General features: G+C 42.1%; 1 protein-coding gene across 4 annotated transcripts in view; it reads right to left on the bottom strand.

Annotated features, from left to right (window-relative positions):
• The window catches only part of LOC144691892 (FYN-binding protein 1-like), a 241,180-nt gene that overhangs the window by 36,026 nt on the left and 190,360 nt on the right, over positions 1-14,794 (bottom strand). For all 4 annotated transcript variants that reach the window (XM_078560469.1, XM_078560482.1, XM_078560490.1 and 1 more), the window contains 2 exons: positions 13,044-13,072; positions 11,635-11,698 (listed from right to left, as the gene is read on the bottom strand). In XM_078560469.1, the coding sequence (XP_078416595.1) occupies positions 11,635-11,698; positions 13,044-13,072 (93 nt within the window). The remainder of the gene's footprint in view (positions 1-11,634; positions 11,699-13,043; positions 13,073-14,794) is intronic.

The following is a 14,794-nucleotide window of genomic DNA, read 5'->3' as shown; positions in this document are numbered from 1 at the left end:
AGCTGTGAGGAGGAGGCAGAGATGCTTCAGTGTGATTTGGACAAGCTGAATGAGTGGGCAAATGCATGGCAGATGCAGTATAATGCGGATAAATATGAGGTTATCCACTTTGGTAGCAAAAACAGGAAGGAAGATTATTATCTGAATGGCTATATATTGAGAGAGGGGAATGGGTGTCCTTGTACACCAGTCGCTGAAGGTAAGCATGCAGGTGCAGCAGGTGGTAAAGAAGGCAAATGGTATGTTGGCCTTCATAGCCAGAGGACTGGAGTACAGGAACAGGGATGTCTTGCTGCAATTGTACAAGGCCTTGGTAAGACCACACCTGGAATATTGTGTGCAGTTTTGGTCTTCTTATCTGAGGAAGGATGTACTTGCTATAGAGGGAGTGCAGCGAAGGTTTACCCGACTGATTCCTGGGATGGCGGGACTGACATATGGGGAGAGATTGAGTCGGTTAGGATTATATTCGCTGGAGTTCAGAAGAATGAGGGGGGATCTCATAAAAACCTATAAAATTCTAACAGGACAAGACAGGGTAGATGCAGGAAGGATGTTCCCGATGGTGGGGGAGTCCAGAACCAGGGGTTACAGCCTGAGGATAGGGGGTAGACCATTTAGGACTGAGATGAGGGGAAATTTCTTCACCCAGAGAATGGTGAGCCTGTGGAATTCGTTACCACAGAAAGTAATTGAGGCCAAAACATTGTATGTTTTCAAGAAGGAGGTAGATATAGCTCTTGGGGTGAAAGGGATCAAAGGATATGGGGAGAAAGCGGGAGCAGGCTATTAAGTTGGATGAGCAGCCATGATCATAATGAATGGCGGAGCAGGCTCGAAGGGCCAAATGGCCTACTCCTGCTCCTAGTTTCTATGTTTCTATATAAGGCGCTGGAGTTGGCGCTCGCAACGGAGAGGGCAGTCAGGGATCCAGTAGCAATCAAGGGAACACAAAATGGCACCATCCTTCACGTCGGGGAGGGGGGAAAGCACTGGTTAGAAATGGTGCAAAAGGGCAGGGCTCCGGGGAAAGGTGGGAAACAGCCACAATTAACAGAGTTTAACAGAGAAAACCCACTATAATAATGGCAGAAATGGAACCAGAGAGCCTGCAAGCAAATGACAATTTAAAAGAATCAAGTGTTTCTACTGCCATCATAATGGGCACATTATGTGATATTGTAAAGACAGATTAAGACTTTAAGCAGAAAGGTAGAAATTGTGAAATCCACATAAGCGAGGAACTAGTCAGATATTTACTCACTGCACAACCTAAAAATGGGTAAAACAGAGCCAATCTATGTGACAGCGGAAGTCAACGGGAAACCCATCTGAATGGAGGTGAATACATGAGGGACATCCATGACAGTTATAGGGGAACATACATTCAATAATCTGAATGGAGGAGACTACTCATTAAAGAATGAGTAGAATTAAAGACGTATACTGGTGAAGACATGCGAGTAAGAGGTATATGCAAGGTTCCAGTTCTTGATGGAAATCAGCCCGTTAATTTACTCCTGATAGTGGTAGCAGGGGAGGGTCCAAGTCTACTTGGTCGGAACTGGCTTAAGGAAATAAAGTTGGAGTGGGCCGAGATTTTTCAACTCAGAATGAAAGACCTGCAAGAATTACTACAGAAATATGCCCAGATTTTCAGGGAAGAGCTTGGGAAGATTCAAAGGCTGCAAGCTAAAATACACGTGGATCCTGGAGCAACCCCCAGATTCTTGAAGGTTAGGCCAGTCCCCTATGGCATTACGAGAAATAGTTGATGTTGAATTAGACAGGACAGAAAGGTTTGGAGTCTTATAACCTGTACAATTTTCCAAATGGGCTGCACTCATAGTTCCCGGACTAAAGCCTGACCAGAGTGCGTGAATATGCAAGTTGACCGTTAACAAAGTGGCCAGACTTGACAGGCATCCAGTAATGAAAATTGATGAATTGTACTCCAAGCTGACAGGGAGAACCACATATATGGAGCTTGACATAAGCCACATTTACCAGCAGGTCAAGCAAGAAAAGGCCTCTTGGAATTTTGTGACTATCAACATCAGGAGTTATAACAATATACCTGGTCACCCTTTGGAGTCTCATTGGCTTGTGCCATTTTCCAACAGAAAATTCACTTCAAGGTTTGCTCCATGTTGTGGATAATCTCGATGATGTCCTAGTAACAGGACTAACTGATGAAGAACATCTGGCTAATCTGGAAGAGGTATTGAAGCATTTCTCACAAGCCAGGGTATGTTTGAAAAGAGAAAAGTGTATCTTCCAAGCAAAAGAAGTGGTTTACCTGGGTCATTGGGTCGACTCGCAGGGCCTTCACCCAGCAGAAGACAAGCTGAGAGCTATTCCTGAGGTGCCAGCACTGAGAAACGCCATAGAACTCAAGTCCTTCTTAGCAATGATTAACTATCATGGCCGTTTTCTCCCAAATTTGTCAACAGTACTGGCCCCATTATAGGGTTTGCTCAAGAAAAACCACAGATGGACTTGGCAAGCTCCATAACAACAGACTTTTACGACAGTAAGGCAGTTGCTACATTCATCAGCCCTGTTGTTACATTTCAACCTAAAGAAAGAATTAATTTTGACCTGCAATGCATCCCCTTACTCTCCCACCGGATGGTAGATGGCTCTGAATGGCCCTGTTGGTTACATCTCAAGAATACTCAGTGTTGCAGAACGATGATACTCACAAATAGAGAAAGAAGGCTTATCCATCGTATTTGGCATTAAGAAGTTCTACTAATACATCCATGGTCGCCACTTTACCATTGTATCTGACCAGAAGCTAGGCTTGTTCGGGGAAGATAAGGCAATACCTCCAATTGCCTCTGCACGTACCCAAAGGTGGGCACTAATTCTAGCTGCTTACGAATATACTTTTATCCACCAGCCGGGAAGACAGATTAAAAATGCCGACACACTGAGCTGATTACTCCTAAAAGACAGTAATGTGAATGTCCCAATTCCTCAAGAACTTGTCTTGTTATTAAAGTTTCTGGATTCGTCACTAGTACATGCCAAACAAATAAGAGAGTGGACAGACTGTGATCCAGATTTGTCTCACGTAAGGGAACGAGTTTTACAGGGATGGTCCAATGAGCCAAAGTCTGACGAAATGAAGGTCTATTTTAATAGGAGATATGAGCTCACCTGCCAGCATAGCATCTTGCTTTGGGGAGCGAGAGTCATTGTGCCTCCGAGAGTAAGAAAGCCATTATTGACTGAATTTCATAGGGCTCACTCCGGAATCCTTAGAACGAAAATGTTGGTGCGCAGCTACTTATGGTGGCCAGGGATGGATACAGAAACCAAAAACTTGGTCAAGAGCTGCATACAGTGCCAACAAGTACAGAAATTGCCTCCTCCTTCTCCATTGCATTCCTAGGAATGGCCAGGAAGGCAATGCGTCCAACTCCACGTTGACTACGTGGGACCTTTTTGGGCGCAGTGTTCCTCTTGATTATAGATGCTCACTTGAAGTGGATGAATGTATACGAGGTGAGATCACCCACATCTGCTGCCACCATAGACAGATGGCGTCAGAGTTTTGCAATATACGGGTTACCAGAGCTAATAGTGTTCTGATAATGGAACGGCATTCACCAACGGGATATTCCAAAGATTTACAAGTCTCAATGGCATAACACATGTTAAGACCTCACCATACCGCCCTGCGTCCAATGGTTTGGCCGAGATGGCAGTCCAGACCTTCAAGTCCGGAATGAAAAAACTGGATGGAGACTCTATTGCAACTAGATTATCACATTTCCTATTCAGCTATAGGACTACGCCACACATAACCATTGATATTGCCCCCACAGAGTTAGTGATGAAGAGATGTCTCAGGACACGTTTGAGTCTTATAAGGCCGAATTTAGGGGGGAAGGTTGAGAGAGGTCAGGAGGTCCAGAAAAATGGACACGATTACTACAGTCATGGAAGAAGCTTCACTGTTGGAGACACAGTTTTTGCAAAGAATTTTGGAGATGGGCCCAAATGGCTATCAGGTGAAGTTAGTGCTGTGACAGGACCCCTTTCCTATCACATAACAGTCGAAGGTTGGATAATTAAGAGACACATAGATCACCTCAGGAAAAGAGAAACAGATCTATAAGAAAGGATGTGCCAAGCATTCCCATTGGAGTCTACACCACACGTGGAAGGAACTCCACTTTGCTTGGAAGTGCCTGTAGGACCTGCTGAGCCTAAGTCAAAGAAACAAACTTTCAGGTTCCTACTGGAGAGCCTAGTGGACAGATGACTCTTGAGAGGGAGGCCTCAGATAAATCATCTGAAGTCTTAGAACTATGACATTTGACAGGCTTGGAGAAGCCTCCAGAAAGACTGAATTTGTAAATAGTTTATTTATGTAAATAGTTGATATATTGTAAAGATTGTAAATTGTACTTTCGAGTTAAGGGGGAGGGATGTGGTAATCTGAGGTGCAATACACCTTTAAGAGAATGTGAGCAGATTGACCACATGACTTTACTGACAGTCTTCAAGTATTTATCCAATACCCTTTTGAATTCATTTCCCCTACCACAGCAGGCAGTCCATTCCAAATTCTAAAAATTGCATTATAAATTGATTTTCCTCCTGTCACCTCCAGTTCTTTTGTCCATAACCTTTAATCTGTGCCTTCTGTTTGTCGACCCTCCAGTCATATTTACTCTTCATGTTGGAGTTGTATAGAACCTTAGTGGGGCCACAGCTGGAGTACTGTGTGCAGTTCTGGTCGCTGCATTGTAGGAAGGATGTGATTGCGCTGGGAGGGGGTGGGGGGTGCAGAGGAGATTCACCAGGATGTTTCCTGGGATGAAACATTTAAGTTATGAAGAGAGGTTGGATAGACTTGGGTTGTTTTTGTTGGAGCAGAGAAGACTGAGGGGTGACCTGATGGAGGTGTACAAGATTATGAGGGGCATGGACAGGGTGGATAGGGAGCAGCTGTTCCCCTTAGTTGAAGGGTCATTCACAAGGGGACATAAGTTCAAGGTGAGGGGCACGAGGTTTAGGGGGGATGTGAGGAACAACTTTTTTACCCAGAGGGTGGTGACGGTGTGGAATGCGCTGTCTGGGAGGGTGGTGGAGGTGGGTTGCCTCACATCCTTTAAAAAGTACCTGGATGAGCACTTTGCACGTCATAACATTCAAGGCTATAGGCCAAGTGCTGGTAAATGGGATTAGGTAGGTAGGTCAGGTGTTTCTGACCTGTCGATGCAGACTCGATGGGCCGAAGGGCCTCTTCTGCACTGTGATTCTGTGTGATTCTGTGATACCTAAATCCTTCATTATTTTAAATATCGCTATAAAGTTTCCTCTTAGCCTTCTCTGCTCGAAGAAGGACAGCCCCATCTTTCCCAGTCCACCCATGCAATTGTAATCCCTCATCTCTGGAACTACTTTAGGAAATCTCTTCTCTACACCCTCGAAAGTCTTCAGGTCCTCCCTAAAATATGGTGCCTAGAATTTGACAGAATACTCCAGTTTTTTCTGAGCTACTGTTTTATATAGATTAAGCATAACTTCTAGGCTTTTGCATTCTATGCCTTGTTTATAAAGTTTAGGATCACATATGATTTATTAATTGCTTTGTTAATCTATCCTGCTATCTTCAAAATGTTGTGTACGATCGCTCTCAGATCCCTTAGTTCTTGCACCCCCTTTAAAAGCATACCATTTAGCTTGTACTATCTCTCCTCATTCTTCCTCACGAAAGGTATCACCCCATTTCTTTCTCAGTCCTTCCCTGTCCTCACCCAACATACTCCCTCATGAGCAGCAGTTACTGGGTAGTGTCAGGAAGAGGAATCCTGTTTGGTGTTTCTTCTTCCCCTTTAAAGGCTTTAGAGAGAGTAAAACACAGAGTCACTAAGACGTTACTTAGTAAGAAAACATATAATTATGTAGAAAATATGATGAAGGAATGGCATGATGTAAGTGTTTAAAATTATCAAAGGGTGATACAGGCTAGATAAAAGCAGACTGTTTCCAACCTAAGAGATTTAGGGGAAGAGAAATTTCTTAACAGAGTTTGTGAGATTGTGGAATTCACTTCCAGGGTTAGTGGTTGAACGCCAACAATTTGTAATAATGTAGCACTTTTAATGTAATTAAAAAGTCCCAAGGAGCTTCGTATAAGCATTATAAGCAAAGTTTGACACTGAGCCATATCAGTTGATATTAGGGGAAGGAGGGAGCTGTACCTTTGGGGTGGCCTTTAGCTGAACTGTGTGGGGACAAATGTACTGGCGAATTGTATAACCAGGCTTGTAGATAGGGCTTTAAACTAAATAGTGGGGGTGGGGGTGAGGTCGAGCGTTCAAGTCAGGAGAGATTTGGAAAGTTAAACAGAAAGGACAAGGCAATAGTGCAGGTAGTGATGTGGATAATGATAACCAGAATGTGATAGAAAGGGACAGAGCATACAAACAAAAGAGCACCAGCAAATAGGTCAGATTAGGGAAAATTGGCAAAAAGACAGAATTGAAGGCTGTTTATCTGAATATACACAGCATTCGAAACAAGATGGATGAATTGATAGCACAAATAGAATTAAATAAGTATGATATGATAGCCATTACAGAGACATTTTTGCAATGTCACCATAGCTTGGACATTTTGAAAGGAAAGGAAGAAAGGAAAAGTAAGTGGTTTTGCTCTGTTAATAAAGGATGAAATCAGCACAGTAGTGAGAAATGATCTTGGTTTGGAGGATCAAGATGTAAAATTAGCTTGGGTGGAGATTAGAGGTAGCAAAGGAAAGAAGTTTATAGGTTTATCGGCCCGTTGGCAGTAGCTATACTGTAGGACAGAGTATAAATCAAGAAATAATGGGGGCTTGTAGGAAAGGTACTGCAATAAACGTAGGAAATTTGAATCTTGATTTAGATTGGACAATCAAATTGACAAAAGTAGCTTGGAGGATGAGTTCACAGGGTGTATTTGGGGCAGTTTCTTAGAACAATGCATTCTGAAACAAACCAGGAAATAGGCTATTTTAGACCTGATAATGTGTAATGAGACAGGATTGATTAATAACCTCATAGTAAAGGATAATCCAGGTAATAATGATCACAACAAAATAAAATTTCACATTTAGTTTGAGGGGGAGAAATGTGGGTCTGAGACTGGTTACTTTTAAACTTAAATAAAGTCAATTGCAAGGGTATGAAGACAGATTTGGCTAATGTAAAATGGGAAAATAGGTTAAAAGATAAGATGGTAGAGAAGTAGTGGCAGACATTTCAGGAGATATTCCATAACTCTCAACAGAGATATATTCCATTGAGAAAGAAAGATACTACAAGATGGAAGCACCATCCATGGCTAATTAAGGATGGTATCAAGTTGAAAGAAAAGATGTACAATGCTGCAAAGACTGGTGGTAGGTCAGAAGATTAGGAAAATTTTGGAAACCAGCAAAGAATAACAAACAAAAATAATAAAGAAGGTGAAATTGGAGTATGAGAAAAGTAGCAAGAAATATAAAAACAGACAGTAAAAGCTTCTGCAAATATATTAAAAGAAAAAGAGTAGCTAACGTAAGCATTGGTCCTTTAGAGGCTGAGAGTGGGAAATTCATAATGGACAACCAGGAAATGGCAGAGATTTTGTATTTGTCTTCACAGTAGAAAACAAAGGAAGCACCCGAAGAATAATAGAAAATCAAGAGGCAAAAGGGAGGGAGGAACATAAACAATCACGATCATTAGAGGAAATGTACTAGGAAAACTAGTGGGATGAAAGGTTGACAAATCCTCTGGACCTGAAGGCCTGCATCCTAAGCCTTAAAGGGAATGGTTGCAGAGTTACTGGATTGATTGGTTGTAATATTCCAAAACTGTCCAGATTCCCTAGGTCCCAGCAGATTGGAAAGCTGCAAATGTAGAACGACTACTCCAGAAGACATTTGATAAGGTGCCACATCAAAGGTTATTGTGGAAAATAAAAGCGCATGATTAGGGGGTAACATCTTAGCATGGATAGAAGATTGGCTGGCTGGCAGAAAACAGAAAGTATATATAAATGGGTCTTTTTCGGATTGACAGGGTGTGGTGAATGAAGTCCCACAGGGGTCTGTACTGGGGCCTCAACATTTTACAATTTACATCAATGACTTAGATGAGGGGAGTGAAAACATGGTAGCTAAATTTGCAGATGACACAAAGATAGATAGGAAAGTATGTTGTGAAGAGGACATGAGGAGGTTTTAGATGGATATAGATAGGTTGAGTGAATGGGCAAAGATCTGGCAAATGGAGTTTAATGTGGTAAAATGTGAAGTTGTTCACTTTGGCAGGAAGAACAAAAAAGCAGAGTAGTGCTCAAATGGAGAACGGCTGCATAATTCTGAGGTGTTCTAGTACATGAGTCACAAAAAGTTAGTATGCAGGTACAGCAAGTACTTAAGAAGGCTAATGGAATGCTATCCTTTATTGTGAGAGGAATTGAACATAAAAGAAAGGATGTTGTGCTTCAGCTATACAAGGCACTGGTGAGACTGCACCTCGAATACTGTGTTCAGTTTTGGTCTTCTTATTTAAGGAAGGATGTAAATGCATTGGAGGCAGTTCAAAGGAGGTTTACTGGATTGATATCTAGAATGAGTGGGTTGTCTTATGAGGAAAGGTTGGACAGACTGGGCTTGTTTCCACCGGAGTTTAGAAGAGTGAGGGGTGATTTGATTGAAGTATACAAGATCCTGAACGGCCTTGACAAGGTGAACGTTGAAAGGATGTTTCCTCTTGTGGGTGAGTCCAGAACTAGGGGGCACTGTTTTAAAATTAGCGGTCGCCCTTTTAGGACAGAGAGGAGGAGAAATTTTTTTTCTCAGAGGGTTGAGCGACTTTGGAACTCTCTGCCTCAGAAGGTGGTGGAGGCGGGGTCATTGAATATTTTTAAGGCAGAGGGAGGTAGATTCTTGTTAGGCAAGGGAATCAAAGGTTATTGGGGGTAGATGGGAATGTGGAAATCGAAACACAAGAAGATCAGCCATGATCTTATTGAATGGCGGAGCAGGCTCAAGGTGCCAAATGGTCTACTCCTGTTCCTATTTCTTATGTTCTTATGGGCAGAATTTTGCTCTTGGTGGGCGGGCTTGGCGGGAATGGATGGGAGCGGTCGGGAAACCAACTGCCAACCGTGATCGGGGCTGGACTGCGATTTCATGCTGTCAGGTCAATTAAGGCCTGCCCATTGTGAAAGGCATGCTGCAGCGCTCAGCGCTGCCTGTGTTGAGGGGGTGGGGAGGAGGAAGAGCATGCAACTGGAAAAGCTTGCTGAGGCGCAGGGAGATAAACAGTTTTGAAAATGAAAAATAAAGCATTGTAAGATGTTCAAAAACATGTCCCCTGATGAGCAGGGACATGTTAGAAATTAGTATGAAAATTTTTTTTAATGACGGATTGAAACCTCATCCTGCCCGTGGATGAGGTTTCGCAAAAAATGCAAAGGCTGCCTGGCCTTTTCGCCTGCCCGCGAAAAATTTAAATCAACTGGGTTGTTAATGGCCTTAATGGGTCTTTTAATTGTCGCTGGTCGCGCTGCCAACTCCCTTGCACGCCCGAAACGTCAACTCTTTTCTTCTCTGCCGATGCTGCCAGACCTGCTGAGTTTTTCCAGGTAATTCTGTTTTTATCTTAAATTGGTTTAGTCCAATTTTTAGCACGCTTGGCATTGTTCAGCAAGCGATGTCCAATCGCAGAATCACATCTAACATTAGACATTATGTTCTGAGTTTTGCCAAGCTGGTTGAGTGCGGTCAGTACTCTGCCTATTGAGAACAGCCAAAGGGACGTGCTGTTTGATACTACTTTCATACGATCAAATTAGAACACGATGCTACATATCTGCCAGAAGTGCGATGCACAGTGAAAGGAGATGTAAGACATATCTTAAATGCATTAGTTAGTTAATGCAAAAGTCCCTTTTCTTTAATTCGATGTATTAGTTGCCTCTTAAGTATTGTTTGGTTTTATGTTGATTTCAGTTTGTTTGTTACAGTGAAAGTCTTAAAGCGTCAAATTTTGCCTTTGATTATTTCCATTGGTTGTTTGGGAAATTCATCTCAGGTTATCGGTCTATTACTGGGATCGTAACACTGGTTAGACCTTATCTGTAGTATTGTGGGCAATGGCACCACACTTTAGGAAAGATATAAAGACCATAGAAAGGGGAAGTTTACCAAAATGTTTCCAGGGATGAGGGACTTCAGTTATGGGCAGAGGATGTTAAAGTTAAACTGTTCTCCTTGGAACAGGAAGGTTAAGAGGTGACCTAAAAGAGATTTTCTAGATGATGTTGATGATGATGATGATGATGGATTTTGATAGAATAGATAAATCTGTTCTCTCTGGTGAGTGGACAATAACTAGCGGTCAAGGATTCAAAATCATTGGTAAAACATGTAGAGGGCAGATGAGGAGAAATTTTTTTGCACTGAGAATCTGAATGGTTGAAGGCTTTGCAGAATCTGATGTTATTTTATTCTTTCATGTGATGTGGGCAATGCATTTGTTGTTCATCCCTAATTACCCTTGACAGCTGAGGGGCCATTTCAGAGGGCAGTTAAGAGTCAACCATATTGCTGTACAGAACCTTAGTGAGACAACATCTGTAGAATTGTGTACAGTTTTTGTCTGCTTCTTTGAAAAAGGATATACTTGCAATAGAAGTGGTTCAGAGAAGGTTCAATTGACTTATCCCTGGCATGAAGGGCTTATCTTATGAAGAAAGGTTGAACAGGTTGGGGCTATACCCATTGGAGTTTAGAAGAATAAGAGGTGATCTTATTGAAACATATAAGATCCTGAGGTGAGTTGATTGAGCAGATACTGGGTGGATGTTTCCTCTCGTGGGAGATACTAGAACTAGGGTATATAGTTTAAAAATGAGATGTCTCCCTTTTAAGATGGAGATAAGGAATTTTTTTTCTCTCAAAGGGTCATTAGTTCATGGAATTCTCTTCCCCAGAGAACAGTGGAGGATGGGTCATTGAATTTGTTCAAGGCTGAATTGGATAGATTTTTGGTAGACAAAGGAGTCAAGGGTTATGGGGGGGCAGATAGGCAAGTGGAGTTGAGACCACAATCAGACCAGCCAGGATCTTATCAAATGGCGGAGCAGGTTCAAAGGGCCGAATGGCCTGCTACTGCTCCTAAGTCCTATGTTCTTATGGGTCTGCAGTCACATGTAGGCTAGGCCAGGGTAAGGATGCAAATTTACTTTCCCAAAGGACATTAGCGAAACAGATGCATTTTTATGATAATCAATAATAGTTTCATGATCCTCATTTCGAAGAATAGTTTTCAATCCCATATTTTAATTAATTAATTAATTGAATTTAAATCCCGCCAGCTGCCACCAATGACATTACCACTATGCCACCAGTTCCTCATTGTTGCCTACATAATTTTTGAAGTGATTTGGATGAGGAGCTTACAATGTTATATAAAAAAACAGCGGGGGTGTGGGACTAAACACGGGTTTCAGAGTCAGAACATGCACAATGGGTTGAATGGCTTTCTTCTGTACTGTCCATTTCTATGACTCTTGTCTCTATTAAGCAGCACTGCTACCTGAAGCTAATATATACTTAGTTAGGGTAGATTGTACCTGAATTCAGGAGGCAGAGGTGGGAATTCTTCAGCGCCAACATCATCGTAGACATCTTCCCCGTCTACGGGAGAAAGCAAGAGTCAAGGAGCACAAAATCCAACATCAGTATCAAGAATAAAAGATGCTTTACATTAGAAAAACCACAGTTGCCAGCCACATTTAGCAGAATTGCCGCAGGCTGTTGTAGAAAATCAGTCAAGTGGCATCAACCATGACATGAGTGGTTTATTTTGCATAAACCACTGATGCTTAAAACCTTTTCCTTTATAGAGAAGTTTAGCTTGTACTTTCTTATCACCATTGAGTAAAGTGGCTGGAGTGACATGAATACTGTCAGCATGCAAAATGAGAGTCAGTGACAAACACAGGAAAGACATCCTCAGCTCCCCTTCAAAGTGGTCACTCAACATGACAGTTAACTGTTTTTACTGAGGGGCTTCTTTCCACTTCTCTGTGGGCAAGATGCTTCTTGAGTTCTGCTTGAGAGCAGTAGGTATCTTATGTGAGACCTGCAGTTTTAATTGAGTAACATGCTTACATTGATATCTTGTATGCCTCTCAGTGTTTTAAAAAAAACGGAGGACATAGGACTCAAAAGATTGATCCATTACAATCCACCCTTAACTGGTCTCAGTCAAGCTATAGCAAACTCAAAGCACCATTCCCAGTGAGTATTAACCCACAGCACATAGCTGCTCCTAACTGGGAAAGAAGTGATCGTAAATTGGTATTTTCGCTCAGGGAGATCAAAGAATGGCCATTAGGAACACAGAAAATGCCAATGCGGAGCAGAAGGGACCGCTCATCTTAGCCACATTGGTGGGACAGTGTACAGTTAGCTTTACTCTGTATCTAACCCTGATGTCCCATAGTTTCGCACCAGGCTAAAATGACATCTCTGCACTGAGCCATCACAGTGCCTTCAAATTTCCACCAGTTGCCTCTCTGACAATTATGCCAGGATCATGTTGAGTGATGCCCTCTGGCACAGAACCATTAGAATCTTTGAGGCCCAGAGTAGGACACCTAATTTGCATGGAGCTGATGTGAATGCCATATAACTCATGGTGGATGCGTACCTGGCCTGAGTTTGTGGGATATCCAGTCTCAGTACACAAAGTGGAAACAAAATAACCCTTCATTATTCAGAGGTCAAGGCTATAATCCCTGTCTCAACCCTCACCCAATTATAGCAGGCCAGCAATGACTCTTTAATCTTACACTGGGTTTCACCCCTTCCCTCACTAAACCTAATGATATCGCACCTAGGTTCTGCTAATGCTTGCAGCAGACCTGGTGAAGGAATCTTGGCCTCTGTGTAAAGGAAATGCAAGATCCTTGATTTCCTAGCAAAAGAAAGCAACTAAATGTAATTTAACACGGTTTCATATCAGAAGCTCTCTTACCAGCAAGCTCTGCAGGTGGAGCACTGGACCTAGGAAAAGAATAAAAGCACAAATTTACACCACAAGAAGGAACTGTTTAATAATAATCCGGATATAGCAGAATTCACAAGGGGGGAGAAGAGATGCAAACAAAATGCATTCAAAATGTTATACACCAGCGAGGGTGATATTAGTTTTAATTAGGTTAATATCTGTGTTAAAGTAGCCCAGTGACAGTAACTTCACAGTGTGAAAGCCTCGTCTGGCTGATTTGAGGGTAGGTTTGACTTTGTATGAATAAACCCAGATAAATTCAAAAATCAGGCTGCAGTGGAAACCCGTGTTAAAATTGTCACAGCTGAAAGACCTTGGCTCGTAATATCAACCTGCCTTTTCTTTTCACACATTGAAGGGCCTTCTAAGTATTTCTAGCATTGCTTTTATTAGTTTCTAACTAAGCTTATGTTTAAGGCAGAATTTCTCTGTTGCAAGAACTGTATATAGTCTGACCAGGCTTATGAGCTTCAACTTGGTGCAGACAATTCAACTTTCCCTAGCCTGAAAATGACATTGCCAATAAGGAAATTACTTCAGTCAAAGCTTGACTGTTTTTTTTAAAAGTTGGTCCTTTTAGTTTGTCCAGCAGATGGCAGTCTTTCACCATGTGAGGAAGCATTAGGCTCTCGCGCCTTGTCATGTCACAGAAATGCCTCAAAGGGCTTACAATTCAGTGACTTACAGCGAGCATGCTGCAGCCATCAATGCCTTCATTTCAGACATGGTTAAGTGGGTAGTACTCTCACCTCTTAAGTCAGAAGGTTATGGGTTCACATCCCACTCCAGAATCAAGGCTGACACTCCAGTGCAATACTGAGGGAGATGTCTTTCAGAAAAGATGTTAAACCCAAGGTCCTGTCTGTCCCCTCAGATTGGACATAAAGGTTCCCGTGCACTATGTTCTCCCTGGTGTCCTGGGCCAATATTTATCCCTCAGTACAAAAAACAGGTTATCTGGTCCTTAGCATTTTGCTGTTTGTGGGAGTTTGGCAAACGCAAACTGGCTGACACGTTCCCTGCATCACAACAATGACTACACTTCACAGGTATTTGATTGGCTGTAAAATGCTTTTGAATGTCTTGTGGTTGTGAAAGTTGCTATATAAATATGTATTTTTTCTTTATACAAGCGCGTGAACTGGTGGGAATACACTGATACTTGTGTAAAATCATGGAATGGTTACAGCCCAGAAGATGGCCATTCAGCCCATTGTGTCTGTTCTGGCTCTCTGCAAGAGCAACTCAGCCAGTCTCAATCCCACCTTTTCCCTGTAGCCCTGCAAATATTTTATGTTCAGATAGTTATCCAGTACCCTTATGAAGGTGACAATTGAATCTGCCTCCACCTCACTCTTAGTCTATGCATTCCAGATCCTAACCACTTACTGCATTAAAAAAGGTTTTTCTTCATGTTGCCTTTGGTTCTATTGATATTCACTTCAAATCAGTATCTTCTGGTACTTGATGCTTATGCCAATGGGAACAGTTTCTCCCTATCTAATCTATCCCTAGAACTATTCTTGTGAATCTTTTCTGCATCCTCTCTAATGCCTTCATATTCTTCCTAACGTGTTGTGCCCAGAAATGGATGCAATACACCAGTTGAAGCTGAACCACTGTTTTGTACAGGTTTAATATAACTTCCTTGTTCTTGTACTCTTATGTTCCTATTTATAAAGTCCAAGATGCCGTATGCCTTATTAACCACATTTTCA

The sequence above is a fragment of the Cetorhinus maximus genome, chromosome 2 (assembly GCF_964194155.1).
Source record: "Cetorhinus maximus chromosome 2, sCetMax3.hap1.1, whole genome shotgun sequence".
Classification (NCBI taxonomy): domain Eukaryota; kingdom Metazoa; phylum Chordata; class Chondrichthyes; order Lamniformes; family Cetorhinidae; genus Cetorhinus; species Cetorhinus maximus.
The sequence above is the reverse complement of the archived record's forward strand: the minus strand, read 5'-3'. Positions and strand labels throughout refer to the sequence as shown.